The sequence below is a fragment of the Anopheles ziemanni genome, chromosome 3 (assembly GCF_943734765.1).
Source record: "Anopheles ziemanni chromosome 3, idAnoZiCoDA_A2_x.2, whole genome shotgun sequence".
Taxonomy (NCBI): Eukaryota; Metazoa; Arthropoda; class Insecta; order Diptera; family Culicidae; genus Anopheles; species Anopheles ziemanni.
In genome coordinates, this window is record NC_080706.1 from 74,748,690 (window position 1) to 74,770,501 (window position 21,812).

General features: G+C 45.4%; 3 protein-coding genes across 3 annotated transcripts; 1 reads left to right on the forward strand and 2 right to left on the reverse strand.

Annotated features, from left to right (window-relative positions):
• Nucleotides 1-9,099: 9,099 nt before the first annotated feature.
• Nucleotides 9,100-12,090, reverse strand: LOC131286758 (integrator complex subunit 7). Its single transcript, XM_058315756.1, has one exon. The coding sequence runs from the start codon at nucleotides 12,088-12,090 to the stop codon at nucleotides 9,106-9,108; it is 2,985 nt and encodes a 994-aa protein (XP_058171739.1). The 3' UTR covers nucleotides 9,100-9,105.
• A 1,481-nt stretch (nucleotides 12,091-13,571) lies between these two features.
• On the forward strand, nucleotides 13,572-16,043 carry LOC131286819 (nischarin-like). Its single transcript, XM_058315821.1, has 4 exons — nucleotides 13,572-14,495; nucleotides 14,605-14,729; nucleotides 14,812-15,214; nucleotides 15,315-16,043. The coding sequence occupies exons 1-4, from the start codon at nucleotides 13,745-13,747 to the stop codon at nucleotides 15,581-15,583; spliced, it is 1,548 nt and encodes a 515-aa protein (XP_058171804.1). The 5' UTR covers nucleotides 13,572-13,744; the 3' UTR covers nucleotides 15,584-16,043.
• A 20-nt stretch (nucleotides 16,044-16,063) lies between these two features.
• On the reverse strand, nucleotides 16,064-18,263 carry LOC131285463 (uncharacterized). The gene is made up of 3 exons (XM_058314319.1): nucleotides 18,123-18,263; nucleotides 16,929-17,903; nucleotides 16,064-16,858 (listed from the first exon to the last, which is right to left on the reverse strand). Exons 1-3 carry the CDS (start codon nucleotides 18,228-18,230, stop codon nucleotides 16,064-16,066), a joined length of 1,878 nt encoding a protein of 625 aa, XP_058170302.1. The 5' UTR covers nucleotides 18,231-18,263.
• Between the last annotated feature and the right edge of the window lie 3,549 nt (nucleotides 18,264-21,812).

Genomic DNA, 21,812 nt, shown 5'->3' on the forward strand with positions numbered 1-21,812 from the left:
ACCGTATTTCACACCTTCATGCTACGCGAACGGGAAAATTAATCGTTCTCATCTGCATCTGTGTGTGATTTAATTAAGCGTCGAAAACGAATTAGGTGCTAGTCGAATGGTTGAAAAATATCATTCTATGAATTTTCCGCATAGTTTTCTCGGTCAGACAGAAACAGACTATTTATACAAAACTTTTCTTCTTTCATACGTGTTTTTTGTGTTAGTCGGGATGAAAAATTGACAATTTTATAACATTCTTTCGTTACTTTTGCTTAGGAAAAGAGAGTAGGAAGAATTTTTTTATATCTTTCAACTTGTAAAGCATGACTCAACCATATCGTGAGCAAAAAATCAACCTTTGGGCATAGAACAGCACAAATATGCCGTTTTAGCTTATTTATTTACATCTGAGGTTTATGTTCACTTCAACCAAATATCGACTGAGCGAAGGTTGTACTGAACTGCCATTTTTTCCCACAGTTACCAATGAGTAGAAAGGAAACGGTTGCCAAAAGTGACTTTGAATAAATAAATATCGGCTTGTTGCGGGTTTCTCTTTCTTCTTTATAAATAAGAGACTTGTACATAAACAGTTATTAACCACATGTTACAAAATAAAAAGGATCCGACCAAATGACGTCCTTTGTTTGCGAATGCGAAACAAAACGTATACGTTACACCTTCCAGATTTCTAATTTTAAATTTCTTTTGATCTATACCTTCCCACTCGGGAGGGTCATTCTCTCCCCGCCGGCCCCGTCCCACCACCGACCGTTGATGTCAACGGCTCGCTCAACCCGAGGGGGCAGTAAATTAGGAAGATTAAATGATCCTCCCAAATGGAACCGGAATTTCTCTCCACGAAACATCGCCTTCGGGGCACTGAGGTATGATGAATGTCCGCCAGCATAGAGTGGACATTTTTAACCAGAACGGTAACATTCCCGAAGCAGGTCCCCGGCTAATGGCCGTACATCTGTCGAGCTGCCAGGCGTGTGAAGATCGGACATATTTTCTAGCATGGTGTCGTGTAATTTACTTCTTTTTTTACTTTTCGCTGCAATTTATGATCGTCCCGGAGGCCAACAGGTTTTTTTCTGGCTATAATAGAGGGTCAAGACACCCTTTGTTGCAGAAAAAAAATCAACAACGAAAGTGAAAAGATTCAACAGGTTACATTGAGGTAAAATCTACTATAAGCTTCACTTCTTGACCAAATGTTTGAGCAAACAAACTTTAACAGCAGATCGAGGGAAACAAAAATGCTCAGCAATAATATTAACCGATGTTTCGTTCAAATTTGAATTCTATGGCAAACGGTACGCACAGAACCTCACCTAGTACCCTAAGCGGTTGGATAATCGGGTCCCTCGAGACACATTTCTGTTGCTCTATACAAATGTTTCTATACCTATGGATAAAATTGGACTTATTTTTTATAACAGCTTGCAATCCTTCACACCATGTTTTCAGCAAATTATTTCCAAGCTTTTCAATAGAAATAAATTCTACACATCTATCCGTTATTATCCATAACTTTGTTACATATCTTATAGTAAATGTTAATTCAGGGTAAGAATTTAAAAGAAATAAATAAATTCATTAACAATGTAATGTGATATAGGAAACTTACATTTCCTTTCGCGCAATTTACAAATTTTAGGAAATCAGATATTAAAACCTCATTATCTGAATATAATCACTCTGAATGCCAATGATCATGGCCTATACATCCTAGACCAACCAGACATATTGAAAACTACTCGTTTTAATATTTTACTGCGATAAAGTTTTTTTCTTTTTTTAAACTAAATACAAATGTAGTTTGCTGTTAACAGATATTTGTTTTTATGTGTGCAAATACTTGCTGTGTGATGATTTCCTTTTTCAAGGCCAGAATTTTTTTAAATCACTCACAAATTATCAACTCTTTTTAATTGAAATTTTCAAATGAGCGATGAGAAAAACAGTTTAAAAGGGTAACAATGCAGACTTTTGCTGATGGGCTGTAAAGTGAGACCATTGTAAGTCAAACGAAAAAATTAGATTGAAAGAAAATTGATGAAAACATATTCTGCCATGGCTTTAGGTGAAAATTAACAATGGTTAAGTAATATCAAACTATATCTATAATAACTTTGATCAAAGTATGTATACCACTGAGAGAATAAATAAAATCGATAGTTACTTTTAGTATTAGTTAGTATCACGAAGCCCCCTTAAGCTCGGAACCCCCCGCGGTCGCTCAGTCCGCTCATCCACCAATGGGATCGCAAATTATAGATTCTCCAATGATGCAAAATGGAACGAATGTGGTATAATGAAATTAGCTTAAAAATGCTGCTACATACATACCGACGTGGTGAAGTTAAATTTTACACGTTCCCCCAAGGTAAATTGAGTCACGACGAGTGAAATGTTGTACCGCACGAGGACCCGACTGTGCAGACCGCGCCGATCATTTCGTTCTATTTGCCTGCACGCTGCATGCCAGTAATAATAAACATAATTACGGGAAAAACCTGCACCGGTGTGGTTGATGGTTTGAATGGGACCCATCCAGCCAGAAACGGACTGCTTCAAACAGCATCCCAATCGAAAAGGCACACCCATACCCACACGTCACGAACATTTTCCATCTTTCCGGGGAGGCGGACCGCAATTGGCGGGAAAATTGCGCCCGCCCGGCGTAATGTGAGCTAATTTCTCGACCGCCAGTTCGCGCAGCACACCTTCACCTACGGCAGAAATTAACGACCGCCAGCGGTTGGAACGCACGAGTGTTTGGCACTATTTTCGCGTGCCACACGGAGCTGTATTTGCGTACAATTTCGCGTAGCGGTATGGTCGTGCTGGTAAGGTAGCCGAAGACACTTTGCAGCCGCAGCACGTGTACGATGTGGAACTATCTGGCGTGGCGTAAGGCAGGAAAAGCGAATTGATTATGGCGCAGACGACACACCGAACACATTGGCACATTGTGGATGCGGTAATAAGATAAATTTTAATCGGTTTAACATCCGCGCCAGCCCGGAAACCGGCAGAATGTAAATTCGCATGCCGATTGCATCGATGCGGAAATACGAGCTTCTCAGAAAATATTATCATTTATATTACGATGGAAGGAATATTGTACCATGATGTTACAAAAATCAAATTTATGAACCCAAATAAGGAATAAACAGGATGAAGCTACGCAACAATTGCTTGTAGAGAGCCATCAAGTTCGTTTATTGGTAAGAGCTTACTTTAATCTTTCAATATTAATTAGTTTATCTTACAAAATTTACATGACAAAATGTTTTGAAAAAAGAGAACGGCCTTAAGATAGTTTAGAATAGGGGCCGGCACATGATTTCCAAAATGGGCCAGATAATTAAAGAGAAACTGAAAGAGCGGGCTGGATACCTTAAACGATTATTTAAAGTTTTACAAAATATAATGAAATTTCTAAATATAAGTAACAAGCTAACATATTTGAAATTTTATCGATAAACCTTTTTAAACTTTTTTATTTAAAAAGCTTTTTTTTAATTTTACTTGAAATTAATCCTGTTCACAAATTATTGTAAAATATCTTAGTTTAACTGGCGTACTCTCTGAGTAAAAAAACTAGTTCAGCTTTGATAAGCCTTATTTTAGTTCGTAATGGGTATGTAAATTGCATTCCTTGAATGTAGCTACTTTGGATGTAAAGTAAACGAGTTATTTCCGTCGGATTTTGGACGATACTCACGACGCTAGCAAATTTTATAACGACCAACAAAACAAAACACGATAGAAAAAGTCTACCAAAAAGTATAAAAGAATGACACCTTCTCGTTGAACAATTTTCATCTTCATTTTGGTTTAAAAAACAAACCTAACCAACTGCTAAGAATTGAGATAGGATTTTTGTATGAAGCACTAACATATTATTACGGGCCGATAAAATCAGTTGGCGGGCCGGACTTTGCCGACCTATGGCTTAGAAGATAAAAAAAACAATAATGATTACATTCATACACGTTACACTGAAACTATTTGATACTGAAAGAAATTCGAGAAAATTGTGCTAAATAATTTCATTTCAGAATAATTTTATTATTAGATTGACATTTTTCTACGTCCTAAGTACGTCCTAAACAGTCACCAAGAATGACTTTCCAGTTAGACACTGGTAAAGATAACAGTCTCGCCTTCGATAACGAAGTTTTTCAAAGGTAGGAGAAAATTCTCAGAAATTGCACCGACAACGTAAAGCGATAAGAGGCCAGCGAAAGGTAGCTAACGGTCGGAACCTCAGTAATGCGCTGCTAAGGTGTCACGATCTGTACCGTCAAGTTGCCAATCATTGTCGGCTGCGAAGCGGCGAACAGATCACGGAAAGATCTCGAGATCTCGTACGAAAGATGGACCAACAAAAAAAAAAGAAACGCGTCGTCCCGTGCATAATGCTTCCGTATGCCTTTCGACAATCTATCCCGATAGTCCCGTCGTAAACGCCCGACTGTTCCTTGTTGGATCGAAGAGATAAAAAAAGGAAACATAACGTAACCCATGTGCTGAAGCGCGACTGATGAGCGAAGGTATTTTTAGACCACCAGGAAAGAAGGAAGAATATCTTCACATTCGCCGGCAGCCCTTGGAAGGCGGTGAAAGGGGCAAGTAAGATGGCTCTATAGAAGTTCATCAACATAAGAGTTTGCCTTTCTGTGCGAAAAAAAATGTCTAGGTGAACTTGAAAGTTCCTCTAATCTTGGCGATATTGCAAAGACAATAACAACCATCATATTGTATCAGTCAACAACTAAAATACGTCAAGAGAGGTCGTGCTTAGTGCAATAAACTGCAAGCGATAATATATAGATGAAAATTAAAATGTTGTTGAAAATTCTACATTCAAGCGGCGCCGGCTAGGAAAACTTTCCGTTGCACCTACAAGCACGATATAAAATCCGCTTCCTCCACCCCAACCCGACACAACCAGGACGCAAGCTGTCTCGTGTCGCGTGTTTTTGCACTCTTGCGCGGCACCTGACGAAGAAAAGCCATCTCGCACGAGGCAAAGATTAAGATAAGTTTGCGCCTGATGAGCGGCTTGGCGGGGGAAAAGTAACTGACGATCGTTTCCACTGTGTCGCGTTTGTGTGCTTCCCTCGGACACCTCTCAGCAGACTTGCCACTTCCCGAGGCATCCTTCCGACGGGGATGAAATTTATATCCCATTCTTCGCAAACAAATTGTAAACGCTGCATATCCTCAACGGTGCGTCTGTCACCGAGTGAAATCTCAATGAAATGATATGAGCTCATCGTCAAGGGCTAAGCCGATGTTCGATAGAATAATTAAAAAGAAGATACAAGATGGAGGACAGTTGTGCAATCGATTGTTTACTACAGAGGGTGCGATATGTTTTTAAACATTTCAACTATGATGACAAATGGGAAGGGGATGAGAAAAAGTTAATGGTAAATGTAATTATCATGTACAAAAAATGAGGATCCCAAAACAAATTTTGGTTTCTTCAACTTGGCAGAAAATGAATATTTTTTAATTAAATAAGTTACAACAACAGTTACAACTAAAGTTTACAACACAAATGGAAACTCTGTTCATTTTAAAAATAATCTCAATTAAAAAGTATAGATCTAAATCTAAAATGCAGTGTACATTGTCATGTTTTGTTAGGTAGATATTTCGTTTGTGTATTAAAATAATTTATAATTAGTATTTCTACTCTCTGGTTTTGTTAATGTACGGACACATTGGCTGGTACGTTTACGTTTCCATTAAATGTACGGATATGTTTTACTACAAGCTAAGCCCCCACCACAACCTCTCGCTTTCTACTCCTTCCAAACATCCGAACATCTCTGCTGAATTTCTTCCGTTGGGTAACAATTTTTAAAATGGATTTTTCAAAAGCCAAAACCCTGCAGGCACTACACCACAATCAATTTAAAATTATCCAATCCCTTAAACAGGCTGGAAATAACCCTTGTCCTATCTACTGCTCTCCGTACTGCATATTTGAACATTTCAATATTCATCAGCATCCGATTTCCCCCCGCGGGCGAATTACTCGAACAAATCCCGCAGTAGGTCAAAGGTTGAAACGAAATAGGTCGAGCGTGCGATGGTGAGCCGTTTTCTCCAAAATGTTCTCCCGCATTTGCCGAAACCGAAGCCGAACAGCAACAAACCAGAACATGGAACAAACACAATCCTACCTACGCCTACGGCCATCCCTATACCTGCCCCCGGTGTTAGTTCCATAATTTATAAAGGTTTTCCGAAGATGACGAAAAAAAACACATAAACCTAGGTGAAATAAAACCCCGACCCGAAAAAAGAAAGGATCTCGATAGAATTTCAAATGTCAAGTAGGCTGCGGAGGCTGAGCTGAGGAAAAAGTTTAACTTGTCACCAACTCGTCCATCGTTCCCAGGAGGCAGCTCGTTACAGTAGTCACCTACGGAAAAGTCCTTGGGCTTGAACGAGTTCTTATTGATTTTCATACGTTACAATGAGGTGCTGTGTTGTGGTCACACCTGAACGAAACAGAATTAGAGGTGCAGGGTATCTGGTGAAGGCGTGGAAAGGTACTCTTATTCTCATTGATTTAAATATGATAGGCCGCCCATTCGAACGGCCATGCTAATAATGCATTAGGGGTGGACCAACCGGAGGTGGGTTGGAAGGATGGAAAAAAGAAAGAAGAAACAGTTTCCAGCCAAAGCTCTGGGCGGGTTGTGGGTTGTACTGCCTCATCGTTGGAAACAGTCTCCTGAATAATCGATGCCACCACTCGGCAGTCGTATCGTTCATCCGCTGAAGTGTCCTTTGTACCGCAAAACGGAACACAAAGAAGCAAACCAAAACAAAATGTTCTACCACGTTCTCAGAAACTCAGCATGCATATTTTCTCATAGCACTCTGGATTGTTCGTTCGTGACAATGCAACAGGTCTTCTGTTTGCCTCACATTATGGAACCATTCAGGAAATCCTTGTTGGCCAGTTTCAAATTTGATAAAACAAAAAACCTTAAGCATTTTGTTTTCATTGATAGACTACAAATTATCACTGACTTAAAGATAGTAAATAGATTTGAAAACACATATTCCTAATTAACAGCCTTCGTAGAAATGAGAAGCTTAAATGTTGTCTACGAAGAATTTTATTCATATCTCTAATCAAAGACTCTCCTTAGTCTCTGATAGCTGATGTAAATGTAAACATTACATTCTGTCGAAAAATAAACACGCCCACGAATACCAGAAGAGAGACGGAGCAAAAGGATCCTTCCGCTTAACAACCATGCGGTATCCACGGGAGAGATTTCACCATTTGCGCAACATGGTCCAGTCCTATCCAGCACGTGAGACCCGGCGTGACTCTCCCTAGTGCCCCCCTGCAAAACCCTGCGACTGCGGGGCGTCATAAATACCCCGAAAAAAAATCCCCATTCCAGTGAGGATAGGACGAATGCACCTACGCGAGGATATAACCGCGTGGAGGGAACGTGCAGCCGGGGATTGGAGCCGGGTGGCGAGCAGTCTGGTTTACGGTTGCGACGTGTGTAATAGTAAGCAGGAGCTCCCAGGGTCAGTTCTAGCTCGCTTCGCACAAGGGATATGGCGTAATGCTGGTATTTCCACCCCCTCCGAGAGCTCCATGCAGTCATTGCGCATGAACCATCCGGTAACGTGGTCACCGGAATGTTTGTAACTCGAAATTCTTCTTTTTATCATATACAACCATCTCGTCTTTTTTTTTGGGAGACAAAAATGGATTGTGTTCCAGGGGGTGCAAGTTTTGGCACCAAATTGAACCTTCGGCCAAACCTTGCCGATTGTATAATGAAGCAGTACCGTAACGTGCGGACCATTTTTATTGCGATGCAAAATTCCTAATTGGATAACGTACGGTTTATCGCCAAACGGTGGAGGTGAAGGTGCTATTATGCATATGGTCATAAGTCCATCGGTACGACATGAAACAAATCAAGCAATAAATTGTTTAAACCTATTTAACCTTTGATATAAAATTGTTAGTAATTAAATAAGACGATATTTTACCTTTATTTACCGTATTAATTAATTTTACACTGTCAACCAGTAGGCTTCGTTTTTCGATGCCGGATGTTCGTCCTGATCCAATTTAAAGCTCCTACACACCGAACATTGTCGAGTTTGAGGTTGATGGTTCATTAAACCATCTGAGGTGTCGAAAACGCACAAATACTGCCCATACTGTGCCACTTTACACACCATATTACCTATGCAAGGTTTGCCAGACACATGTACCAGGTAGTTTAGCATTCTTCTCAACACTGCACGAAGGTTGCATCACATGCACACAAAATCGAACGCTTTTCACAGGAAATTTTCCAATGATATTCGATTAATCAAATAGCTAGCTTTACACTGAATTTAGTAAAAGGCGGCACGCCCTACTTTTTTATGCACTATCACAAAACTTTTGCACCGAAAAAGTCCAGCAATGCCTGCTAACACATTTTCCACCGTAAACAGAAGGCGCTGTCGGTTTTTTGGAAATCGGTGTTGACAGTTGTAATGCATGTAAACAAAACAGCTAGTGTTGTGCCAATCGGGATTCGGAAGATTCGAAGATTCGATCCCTAGACGGATTCTAAAGATTCGAATCCCATTTGACAGATTCTAAAGATTCAAATCCCATCTGACGGATTCTAAAGATTTGATTCGATTAGGATTCGAATCAGATTTTTGATTGGTTTGGGACTCGATTTGATTCGATTCTGACTTGATCCTAAACTGTTTGAATCGACTCACAATGATTTGAGTCGAATAAGTCACATAACTAGTCGATCTAGAGGCAATGTAATTGATTTAAGTTTACTCAAATCGAACGCTGGGTAGAATGTCCAATCAATGGACATCAATGGATCCATCACTCAATGGATTGAGTTTTTGGCGCAATTTGCAAGTTAGGCTCTAGAACATGGTACAGTGAGTGTCATAAAATTACTACTACGCGAATGTGTCAATTTTGAATTTTTTCTGTCCTTTTTTATTAATAACCGTTGTGAGGTAAATCATAAGTTTATCTATTACATGTATAATTGAATGATTATATTCGCTCGTTTTACTTTAAAACCGCCGCACAGCTGATTGCATCCCAAGTGTCTGTTTATGATTATCCTCCGGGATGCGCACCAGTAGCGTGCTCTTTGGTCCGGTCTGCCACATTACCCCATTATCGTCGATGATACACGTCTCCAGGTTCAGCTGCCACTGGCCGCCCAAACTGACCGGACCCCCGTTGAACGTGTGGGCCGTATTATTGAGGGCAATAAGGAAGCTTCCGCTGAGAAAATCCCGATGTGGTTTTACGACCTGCGTGAGGGTGATGCTGTCCGACAGAAGTTTCACGTCGTTCGGCCGGGACGTCATGAGCGTCGAGTTGAGCGTCAGCTGGATGCTGTTGATCGACCGGAACAGGGACGGTGTGCGTCCGTTGTGCTGGATGACACCCTCAACCTTCACCACAAGGTGACTGTTCGGCTGCACAAACACCGGCTCACCGGTGGCACGCGGCTGCGGCGTGAGGGCCAACTTGACGGAGGTATTCTGCAGTACCTGGAAGAAAAATCGGGGTATACAGTGTGACGACTTGACGACCGTTTCGATCTGCCGCATCATCATGTCCGTGTGCTCGTGGGTGAGCGTTTTCGTGCCACCCGGAACCTCGGCCGGGATCGTCAGAAGCTGCTTGCCGACGGCACGGCACACGCTCAAAAGATATCGCGTCTCCGGGTGGCTCGATTGCGGGGCAACCTTCGATGTTTCCGAGGGATTGATGAAGGAAATCGTTTCGATTGACAGTTGCAGCGTGGCGCACAGATGCTGTACCGCTTCCAGGTGTTCCAGTGTGCCCGGGTCGGCATCGAACGAACTCTTGTACAGCCGCCCGTACGCATCCTCACAGTTTTTCAACAGCTTCACGTGCTTCCTCAGCTGGTTCGTAATGTGTCCGTACTTTTGCAGCGGATCGCGACAGTTCTGGGCGAGCGTTTGCGAAATCTCCGACGGTGGCGTTATGCAGAGCGTGTTCCGCGTGATGACGATGCTGTGCAGCACCTCGAGGAACGTACAGCGTAGCCGGATCAGTTCCGATTGAAACCCGAGCGGATGTAGCTGGGACGAGCTGGCCTTCAACGTGGACAGGGCGGTGCAGTAAAGATTGATGGCCTTCTCGAGCCGGTCGATGAGCGAAAGGGCAGATGCAGCCGGCGGTGGACCCTGCAGGCCCGGTTCACGTTTGATGTGCTTCTGGGTAAGTGTTTCATACTCCTGGCCATGGTTGAGGATGCATTCGGCCTTGGATATCTGGCTCAGCGCAAGCAGATAGAAGTGTAGATTTTCGAGGGAAATATTCCGGGACAGCTTCTCGTAGATCAACGCCGCTAGAAAGTGTTGTCCGTAGCGTGAGGCCGAACGAGCGATCCGGTACTGGGTCCACGGGTTGGTCGTATGCAGTAGCTGCATGAAAATGCCGATGACGTTGTCCGGCATAAACGAGCCCAGCATCGCCTGCATACAAATGGCCGCCAGCAGTTCGACGATATTGGCACGCTCCTTATCCAACACACCACTGCCCGTTTTTGCTAGGACTTCTAATTTCTTCAACAAATGCTGCATGACCGAGCTAAAGGGGCCAGGAGTTGCACTAGCGGAATCTCCTGGCGTGTGATTCTTGTAGAAATCGCACGACACGATCACGTTCGAGCAGATCGCACCCAGCGCTTCGCAGATCAGCTTAGAGTGACCGGTACTGCTGGAATGGTTTGACTCTTCGCTTAGCAGCTCGGCGATCATCTCAGCGAAACTTTCCCCAAACTCGCGACTCGTTTTGGACAACTGAACACCACACTTGAGGTACAGGCGGAAGTCCTTAAGGGACGATTTGTCCTGCAACGATGACTGGATTAAGAACTCCAGGTGCATGTCTAGATACTCGAGCACGTGCACAGGCGGTGGGATTCGCTCGGTGTGACAGTACGTGATGAGGCTGGCCAAGATCGTCATCGCCCGGCCACCGCTTTCGTTTTCCATCAGGAGGCACTTTTTGCACACCTCCAGTATCTGCTGCTGTTCCTCGTTCAGCATCGTGTGGCAGGTGTGGGGACACTTGGTCAGCGTCAGGATGACATCCAGCGCCATATTCTGGCTGTTGCACTGCACCGTCAGCTGGAGCAGTCTACTGATGGCGGTTTTCGGCCACAGGTAGGCTCCCTTTTCGGCGAGCTTCTTCAACGACAGCAGTACCATGGATTGGACACGCTTGCGAGGATCCTGAAGGTACACCAGCAGCAGATCGACCTGATCCGGTATGTCGACCAGCGTCGCGCAGGACAGCTGCGACAGCGAACGGATGATTTCGACCACGAACAGCTCCGACGGATATTTGGGGAGTAGATCGCGACATAGGGCCCGCACGAGAGCGGCCGTACTCGCGTCATGATGCATATGGCGCAGCACCGGGATAAGATGCAGCTTCATGTTGACGGGGGTTTGCAAGCTTTCGATCATCGACGCCACCTTCGAACACATGCCAACGGCAAACGTTTTCGACTGGGCCGCAAACTGGACACTGGCGAAAATGGCCGCTTCCACCTCGACCGTGTCGTGACTGTCGAGCGCCATCCGGATCGCATGATGCACGTGCTGTTTCTCGGCAATCACGAACGCAACCGCACCGAGCATACGAAGGGTCAGGGCTCGCGCTACCGGATCGTTCGAGTGAATCACCATGAAGATGCGCTTCAGGAACTCGTCGATGTTTAGGATCTTCTCGAGGTGCTTTTCAGTCTGCTGGCATACGCGCAGTATCCACAGCCGGGACAGGTTCGAACCGATGCGGAAGAATTCTGCCAGCTTGAGAAACGACGAGTTGATCAGGATGGGGAATGGATACTTTTCGAACAGTTTCGGGAACCGGATGATCGCCTCGCATTGATCACCGATTTTACTCGACCGGATGCCCTTGTCCAGCTCGATGAGCACCGAGTTCGGATCTCCATCGGTTTCGTTGAGGAAATTTTCGTTGAAATTATTCATCCGAACGCTTATCATGTTTCTGGTGTTGTTTAATAATCTTGTAATGCCCCGAAGATCGTTTTCAACGCATAAAACGGTGTAATTCTTCTAATTTACTGATGCGGCGAAATGAACGCGAGCGTCGGCTAAACACGAATCAAAACAATTTGTTTACAAATCTCGCACGAACTGTCAAATGTACGCCAATGCGGCATAAGTCGATAACGCTGTGTAACGTCAACAATGACGAGTGGTGATTTTCTTACCCAGTTTCAGTTCGGTAGTGCATCAGAGCGGATGTTAGCAGTGCATAAGTTTCCTGAAAGGGTTAGCGGAAAAGTAAGGTTACGGCACGACCGCGTGGTGACGCCGAGCTGGAGCTCAGGTCAGACAAATCCTAGCTGCCGCACATCTCGTTCTGTTTGAGTCAATCAAGCGGACCACGAGTTCTTGTGTCCTGACATCGGAAGGAATTATCCCTCCCGTGGCCGGCGGGTGGACATATGGCTATTATTAGCCGGTCCTAAAGGACGAGCCCCTTCATAGGAGTTCGGACAGAGTTGGTACGCCTCTGATTACGTGTAAGGGAACAAATTGTTCGACTTAGCGTAGGAGGATATACCCCGACTCGCATATCGAAAGAAGAAAGAAGATTTTCTTACCGAGTTATACCATATTGGCACCGTAGGTAATGACCAAACTGGACCCTCATGTAGTGTTGGGATTCCAATCTTTCGATTCAAATCCATTTGGAGATCTGGATCTCCGAATCCGAATCTCAATCCCACATATCATACATTCATGATTTGTTTAATTCATTGAATTATTTACGCTAGAATATCAGCATATTTGACATTACTCTTCTAATTAAATTCAGACAACACGAATCCTTTTTTAGAAATATGCAGAAAATAACTCATTAACTCGGGTAAATTGAGAAGAGGGGTATTTATTTTGTTTCAAGTACTAATATGACAGCGTTATCATTCAAATTGAATCTGTTGTGGATTCTTCTTCTTCTTTCTTCCCAGCATCCTGGGTCTTCGTAAGCTAACCTGGAGACAAAGACCCCTATTGTGTTAAGAACCGGCTACTAAGGCTATATGTCCCGATTTTCTGAGTGAGTCACGGTTTGCTTGCGATCATGTGGTTAGGATAACTTTACTTCTCGGTAACTTATTTGAGGAACCCCGAGCACCGCTAACAGACCAAGCTGGTGCACTGCCAAACTGCAACGACATTATCTCTAGATCGGTTCATTACGTGACTAATTAAACTCACCTCGTATCTGCATCGAATCAATCATCGAGACCCAAACAAATCAAATCTGATTCAAATCCAAAACAAACCAAATCTGATTCGATTCAAAATTGAATCAAATCTTTAGAATCCGTCTAGAGATCGAGTCTTCGAATCTTCCCAATCCCGATTCTACCACCACTAGTCTCATGTTTATTTTGTTTCGTAGTTCAGTTCTGTGCTTTGTAAAAGAGGTTTTTTAATTGAATTAAATTGTAAACAGCTCGTTGGTGTGACGAGGAAATAATCTGTCACTAGCCGCGCTGATAAGGAATGCAAAACCATCCACACGGATTTGATGTAAAATACAGCGGAAAGTGCGTGATTACCTCATGAAGTGATTGCGCCAGAAGGCGTGACGACAGCGTACAACGTATCCGCCCCATTAAAGATGTCCAACTATCAGCTGCACTCGAACGAAACGACCCTATCCATACCACGCATCATCACGGTCGATAGTGTGAATTATTACGAAATCCTGGTGAAATGTGGTCAGGTCATGTGGACGGTCAACCATCGCTATCGCGATTTCGCCGACCTGCACGATCGCCTGGTGGCGGACCGGGGCGTCTCGAAGGACAAGCTGCCCCCGAAGAAGGTAATCGGCAATAAGAGTCCCACGTTTCTCAAGAAGCGGCAGGAGGCGCTCGAGCAGTACCTGAAGGAGATGCTCATCTTCCTCAAGGTGACCATGCCGCGGGAATTTGTCGAGTTTCTCGACTTCCACCGGTACGACATCATCTTCATGGTGCAGCACCTGGCGTGCTCGTTGTTTCTACGCGGCGACGCCTTCCTGGCCAAGTCGAAGAAGTACGGTTTCTCGGTGCTCGAGCTGCACGCCATCAGCGAGCGGATGAAGATACCGTGCCCACCGACCGAGGCGGCCAACAGTAGCTACAATTTCTCGCACATACTGGACTTTTGCGCCCAGCTGGAAACGATCATCGTGCTGCCGACGAAGAACAGCCTCCCGACGATCCTGTACGACGACGACACGGACAAGTACATTCCGCATGCGCTCCATAAACCGATCGGCAGCAGCAACCTAATCCCGGTGCAGCTGCGGTACGAGCTGAGCGCTTTTAAAACGTTACGTAATCTCATTATTTACGGCGCGCCAACGAAGAACATTCAGAATGTAGGTCAGTAGCATTTCTGTCGCAATCGCAATCGCGGTCACGTCGTCCACTTTCGCATCGGTCGGAAAAGCCGGGTGAAACCGTACCTAACCTTCCTTCCGGTCGTTTGCAGGTGCCTTGCGTGAGACGCTCTCGCGGATAGAGGTGTATAAAAGTGAAACGAAGCAAATCTGCCAAATAGCGCTGTGTGATAACGTCCATAAGGACGCGGGCGAGGAGGAGTTGGACAAGTTGAAGGTAAAGTAATCGACCAGCACCGTGAACGCTCGAAATACCAAACATTTGTAACAGACATACCCTTGGGTTGTTGTTTTTGCAGCAATGGAAAAACTTACGGCACGCGGTTTTCAAGGAAAACCAGCTAACGGCCATCGACCGCACGATACGGCTCTTTCCGAGCCTGAAGGATCTCGTGCTGGACAAGAACAAGCTGGAAGAGATCGCCCATCTAAGCCACCTGAACAACCTGCAGGTGCTCAGCCTGCGCTGCAACCGTATAGCGCACTGTCCGAACTGGCACGTCCAGCTTGGCAATCTGGTAACGCTGAATCTCTCCCAGAACCGCATCCGTATGCTCGAGGGTCTGTCCCGGCTGTACTCGCTGGTTAACCTCGATCTGAGCTGCAACGCAATCGATGATATAAACGAAATCGATTACATTGGCAATCTGCCGCTGCTGGAGAACCTCCGACTGCTGGGAAATCCGGTTGCCGGTGGCGTCGGTAAGTAAAACGGATCGTAAGGGAAACCGCACCATCGATCGTTGGCACCGGTCATCATGAACTTGTATGACCTAATTCTGAAATCTCCCTTCTGTGACAGATTATCGAGCCCGTGTTTTGTCGCGATTTGGCGAACGCCTGCAGGAGATCTACCTGGACAACGAGAAAGGTAATCAGACCGAGTACGATATGGCGCTCGTGCTGTCCGCGCTTCGGATTTCGGCCCAAAAGTCTCAGCGCCGGCTGCACTCGCTGCTGGACAGTTCGGTGGTCTCGGACTCGGCCGAGGAGGATGACCGAGGACAGGGCGGGGCCGACGGTGACGGTGTGTCGCAAACGCCCAGCACGAGCAAAGGAGCGAGCAGATGAAATATCGGCAGAAACGAATTCGCCACATTCCCACAGCGGCGAGGGCAGCGAACACATTGCGCCGGCAGCAATCTGAATTTCGATCTGACCGAAACGTTACAGGAACGATTTTTAATTTTTTGTTTTTATTTCCACTTTACCTGCGCGAGGCGCATTTGAGCGCACCCTTTGCGGGTCGGTTAAAGGATCGAGAGTTGCCTCGTGTGTTATGTATGTACGTTACCTTTTCTATGCAAACCAATCCAGAGTGCGCCAAGCGAAATCATTACGTTTAGATAAGAGATGTGTTTTAAGATGTTGACCAGAGCGTGTCCGTCGCTCGGAAGTTTTTCTTTTTGTTGCAAAGTGGATAAAATTTGATATTATGTATAATGTACACAATCGACATGTATTACGGATCAGATGCAATATAACACCGCTAGGCAGTACGTACTGTTGAATACTCGTAAACCCGTTGGTACCAAACATTTAAAAACTTTCTTACTCCAATTTTTCTTCTTGGTCGTCGTCTTCGTTCATCTGCTCTTCGAGTTCTTCGTTCGCTTCCTCCTCCGCCTTCCGCATTTGCGCCCGCATCTTAGCGGCCTCCAGTTTCTTTATCGTCTTCGGATAGAGCGGTCTAATGATAACGCCAGCTTGACGCACCTGATTCAGATGCCACCGAAACTCGTCCTCCATCTCCAGTATCGTGGCGAGTGGTGTGGCGCTGGAGAACGCGTCTACCACCACTCGGCATGGCGGCGGGAAAAACTTCTTCAGCCGACCGTGAAAGTGCACCAGCGGATCCACCTCGGCGGGGCAACGTTTGTACGCGATGTGGGTTTTTTCCAGCTCGAGCACACGCAGCGAGGGAAACAGCTGGGGAAGCTTATGGAAATCGCCCCGCACTAGGTGACACTTGCGCAGGACCAGATGCTCGATGGCTGGCATCGGTCGGCAAAAGTCCCACGGCCGGTTGACCGTTTTCATGCCGCTCAGACGGAACGTTTGCAGCTGGCTGAGATTAGGCAGTGAGTGAAAGTGATTGCGCACGTAGTCCGCGACGGGATATTTGGTGCGCAGCTTGATTTCGAAGTCCTCCAGTTGCACCATGTGCTGGCATATTTTCGATAGCTTCGGATCCATGCTGTACTTGAAGTGCGTCACGTTCGAGAGGCCCCGATCGATGCGCATGCAGGTGCCACTGTTGATGAGTATTAGCTGTTTCAGTCGGGGGAAGTCAACCTCCCGCAAAGGACCGCCATCTTCGATTTCACATTTTTTTAGCTTAAGAAACTGTTGCACAAGAACACAGTATAAATGCCAAGTTAGTAAATTGCCTTTGAGAAATTGGTCCTGCACTAACCTCTAGTTTTTTAAGCTCGGTAATAAAGACAAATAAGCTGCGTGGCAGGACGACATCGAGCAGCGTGAGTCGGGTTATCGACCTCTGCCCTATGACACACACGGCCCGCAGCATTCTCGTCGTTGCTATGTTACAGCGCAGAGTGACATCCCCCAGCAGTGGGGCACTGTTAACGAACCGTTCCGCCGATGCATCGTCGACCCGAGTGTTGGGATCGGGTGGTTCGTTCTTGCCGTACCGTTTCATATTCAGCTTCTTGAGCGCCGGATATGGGTAGGTGAGCATCTGCTCCATGGCGCGCGTGAAATAGCACAGCACCCACAGCTCTTCCAGCTGCTCGCTGTACTTCATGAGGGCGTTCAGTTCATTGTCCGAGTCGATTTCGATGGTAAGATTCCTCAGCTGGGGCAGCTCGAGCGTGTAGGACATCGGACCGGCATACAGTAGGACCGCAAGCGAACGCAGACGCGGGTGTTTAATGGTCCACTGTGGATCAACCCCTTCAACCCATTTCTGTATGGACTCTTCGTCCTGTGCTGGGACAACGTTCATAACAAACTCCTCCAGTTGGGGCATCTGCTCCAAGCGTCCCCCAATGAATGTGGTTATTCGTCCGCGGAGTGATGTTACCGTAAACGAGCGTAACGGCAGCTTGCCGGAGAACAGGAAATCTTCCAGACTGATACCGGACTGGGCTGACGAGGGACCTGGCTGGTCGTGTCCTTTGTGGGCCGGAATGAGGTCTTTACTGGTCGCCCCTGGCACGGCGCCGCTATCGCTGAAGAGGATGTGGCCACAGTTGCTCAACAGTCTCTGCAGGCCGGGGTCGATAAGCATACCGAAGCAGTGGTAGACGATGCATTGCGTACGGTACATGAAGTAATTGGAACGTAGGATTAAATGCCATCGATGGCATACTACGGCGCAGGGTTTTCGCTCCTCGAAGGGCAGCAGCTCGAAAATAACCATCAAGATCTGAAAATGAACGGACACAACATTAATCCCACAAAGATCGTATCAACCACAGCTGTATACCTGACCTAATCTAGTCGAACTAGGCGCAAATCATGGCATGGCAAATGGTAAACATTCAACTTCCTACGAAAAGACCCGGCGAAAGTGCGCCGGTGGAGTTTCAATGAAGAAGTAAACAACACAACCATTTTGGCGCACTATCGCACGAAGCGAACTTACCTCGTCCGGAAGCAAATCTATAAAACATTCTATTTCATCTTCCTCCTCTGATGAATCCACGACCTCTATTCTACGTTTTTTCGCCGCTGGTCCATATTCTTCAGACATTTTCGTTTAATTCCGTTGGAACTCAAACAACGCTGGACTAGTGTTGGCAGAATCGGGAGTCGGAAGATTGGAAGATTCGATCCCTAGACGGATTCCAAAGATTCGAATCCAATTAGACGGATTGTAAAGATTCGAATCCCATCTGACAGAACGGAAGTAGTATGAAATGAAATGAATGGAAAGGAAGTTATCCTCTTAAAACTTCCTTTTCTTTCCTTAACATAGGCAATGCATGGTTGTCAAATTGTTCGCGCGTACAAGTTCGCATCGTCTACGGCTTGCTTTAATTTAAAATTGTCATAATTTCTATTTAGATCTTAGTGCACACTGAGGCAGAAGTTAGCGTTCAACATGGTAAAACATCTGATGTGTATATTTACTACGTACGTTTATGTTTTATCCTACTTACCAAAATTTGTTGCCTTTGACTCGGCTTGTTGGTGAACTGTTACCGGTAAGTAAATATCAATCAAGAACAGAGTTTAGGAAGACTTCGTTGGGAAAATACTAAAAACTGTCAACAACAATACAATATGAATCGAGCCCAGAAGCAGCAGTGAAAACATTTGAATGAATTTGGGCTGAGTGTACCCAAACACGATGGACGGCATTTCATAAATTTGGCAGAGTAAATGAGAGCAAAGAAAACCACACAAATTATCACTCAAGAATCTATTCGGATATTGAACAAGACCCTACTCTAGCGATGTTCACTTAATGTTGCGATCAATTGAATATATTTTAATCATTAATTCATGTTTTCTCTGATTTCGGCCATGATCATTTGAAACAATATTCTAAAAGAAATCGGAAAAGATCGAACATGAAACTCCCGGTCGCAAGATTGTCGCAGCGCCGTGTATACCTGCGGTCAAACAACCTCGAGGGAAAGAAATAAAAGTTATAAACTAAACCAAACTCAAAATTATTTCGCAGTTCCTTAGTACAATGAAATTGTTGACGGGTAACAAAAACGTCTTCTGTGTAGCGATTTAAATGTTTATTTAATTTGAATATTTTTAAACACATCGACTCATTTACATTTACATGGTTAAATTACAAAATGATTACATTTTTATGAAATAATTGATCAATACAATAATAAATCTAACTACATCTAACTACAAAAAAATAAAATAAGTAACCCTGCCAAACACAGATCCATAGCAGGCAGCATCATCCTTCTTTGATTTTTTTTCCTTCGCAGCGTCGTTTTCGGTATCCTTTTTTTCCTCCAGGCAATCGTCATCTTCGTAAAATATTTCCGCCTCTTCTTCTTCGATGTCCCCAAGCGAAGGTTGCCAGCCCTGGAAATGAGAGAGATCATATTTTAATACACGTAAGGTTTTATTTTTTCTCTTACTTACCAATACATCTTTTTTTACCCTCGGGTAGCAGACGCCCACGTCTGTAACATCCTCGTCCGGAACGTCGTCGTCCGGAACATCGTCGTCCGGAACATCGTCGTCCGGGACGTCGTCGTCCGGGACATCGTCGTCTGGGACGTCGACATCCGGGACGTCGACATCCGGGACATCGTCGTCTGGGACGTCGACATCCGGGACATCGTCGTCTAAGACGTCGACATCCGGGACATCGTCGTCTGGGACGTCGACATCCGGGACATCGACATCCGGGACATCGACATCCGGGACATCGACATCCGGGACATCGACATCCGGGACAACGTCATCCGGAACATCGTCGTCCGTGACATCATCGTCCGGGGCATCGTCGTCCCGAACATCGTCGTCGGGAAAATCGTCATCCCGAACATCGCCGTCCCGAACATCGTCGTCGGAAAAATCGACGTTCGGTACATCGTCGTCTGGTGCATCTTCATTTAGCATTTCGTCAACTGGATCGAATTCTTCATTTGCTTCTATGGAGCTCCACAAAACGAATTCTTCCTCTTCCGGCTCCTTTTTGGACCTAAAACAACAAAAAAAATCGATCATACCCATTGTGTTAGTTTTGAGTGTTGAAAAATACTGAGTAATGTCTTTTGGTTTCTGTGGAAATACTCCACCCTTGGATCAAACACCAATAGAGGAAAGCAGCAAGAAAACACGTGTTGTCTCTTTGAAAGTCCAGTAACAATAATTTATTTCATACAGTTTAAGTTACGTTGACAGCCAAATGCAGTGCTGCCAACTTTAGTTCTTTTCTGCCCAAGGTTTATACGCAGAGGTATTCACCCATTTCCAACACTCCTCCTGGGTGAGTACCAACCTTACTACTTTACAAGTATTGTAACACGCGCTTTTTCGCACTACAGTCACTGTTGTTAGGCTGACTGGCTTTGCGTCCCCTGTACAGTGTTATGTCTTCGAACGGTTTGCTTCCTTCATTTTCCGCTGTGTACCCTGGATCTATTGGAGTTCTTGGCACGTTCGACAGTCAACTCATCTTCGAGTCTGTCGACTTCCTTCTGCAACTTCTGAACGGAACGTTCAGCGAATTCAGCGCGAGCTTCAGCCTCCTTGAGACGCTGATCCAACACTCTCACTTGACCACCGTACGATTCCTCCCGTTTCGTTGCCTTTTCTTCCGAAACTTCCAGCGACTTCAGGTTGTTACCGACAACGCGGAGTTCCTCCTCAAGCTCGACGATCTTGCTTTCGTTCATCTCGACCTTCTCCTCCGAACGCTTGAGGTCCTGTTCCATGAGCACTAGTTTTCTGGCCACCTCTTCATATTTTTTGTCTGCATCTTCTTGCTCTGATGCTCTCGGTTGTGACAGGGTCCCTTCATTCTTGTTGTCACATTCAAACGGAAGATCTTCGTCACTCTCTAATACAGGATCATTCAAAACATGTCGCTCCTCCTGTTTCATTAGGTTCTTTGTTGCCGCCTGTTCCCCGCAGGGGTCTCCGTATTCGCCTGGCGTCGGACGCTCCATAGGACTACAGAGATCCGTGTGTATGATGTCCATTGGTCGCTTAGATTTCCGCTCTAGAACCTGCGGAAAGGGCTTCCGCACCAGCTTTCCCAGCATGCAACACTCACACACCATCCGCTCTCGGCAGTTTGTCATTCTTACTCCGTCAACTAGCCCTTTATTCACCATCGTGTTCACAGTCTGTATGTCACGGTGTCCCATTCGCCGGTGCCACGTGTGTTGGCAGTCTACACCATGATAACGCGTTGCTGTCATACACGTTTCCACCACCTTTAGCTTATACTGGTTGCCGACTAATATACCAACAGCTACGGTGGTATTTTGTGCTTTTATTTCGCAACCTTTTCTTCCGAATGCTACCGAGAAACCTTTTGCTGCGAGCTTTCTTACAGATATAAGCCCACCTTCTAGCGCTGGAACTAACAACACGTTTTCCAGTGTGATGGCCACACGTTGACCATTGGCGTTCATGCCTACAATCACACCGTTCCCAATTCCGGTCGATTTTGTTTTCGTTCCATCTGCTAGAGTCACATCACCCAAAGGTTCTCTTTTAAATTCGGCGAAAAACTCAGGGTCATTAGTCATGTGACATGTACAACCACTGTCAATCGTCCATGCGCCCGGTATGACGTCACCCGCTATGAAGCACACAGCTCCAATAACCGCCGCCTGCTTCT

Bases quoted from the DNA above. Each gene is read 5' to 3' on its own strand.
- LOC131286758 (XM_058315756.1), bottom strand. From the start codon at position 12,090: ATGATAAGCGTTCGGATGAATAATTTCAACGAAAATTTCCTCAACGAA.
- LOC131286819 (XM_058315821.1), top strand. From the start codon at position 13,745: ATGTCCAACTATCAGCTGCACTCGAACGAAACGACCCTATCCATACCA. The intron at 14,730-14,811 runs GTAAAGTAATCG...TTGTTTTTGCAG, and splicing joins AGGAGTTGGACAAGTTGAAG to CAATGGAAAAACTTACGGCA. The intron at 15,215-15,314 runs GTAAGTAAAACG...CTTCTGTGACAG, and splicing joins TCCGGTTGCCGGTGGCGTCG to ATTATCGAGCCCGTGTTTTG.
- LOC131285463 (XM_058314319.1), bottom strand. From the start codon at position 18,230: ATGTCTGAAGAATATGGACCAGCGGCGAAAAAACGTAGAATAGAGGTC. The intron at 17,904-18,122 runs GTAAGTTCGCTT...GTTCATTTTCAG, and splicing joins TAGATTTGCTTCCGGACGAG to ATCTTGATGGTTATTTTCGA. The intron at 16,859-16,928 runs GTTAGTGCAGGA...CTTGTGCAACAG, and splicing joins CCGAGCTTAAAAAACTAGAG to TTTCTTAAGCTAAAAAAATG.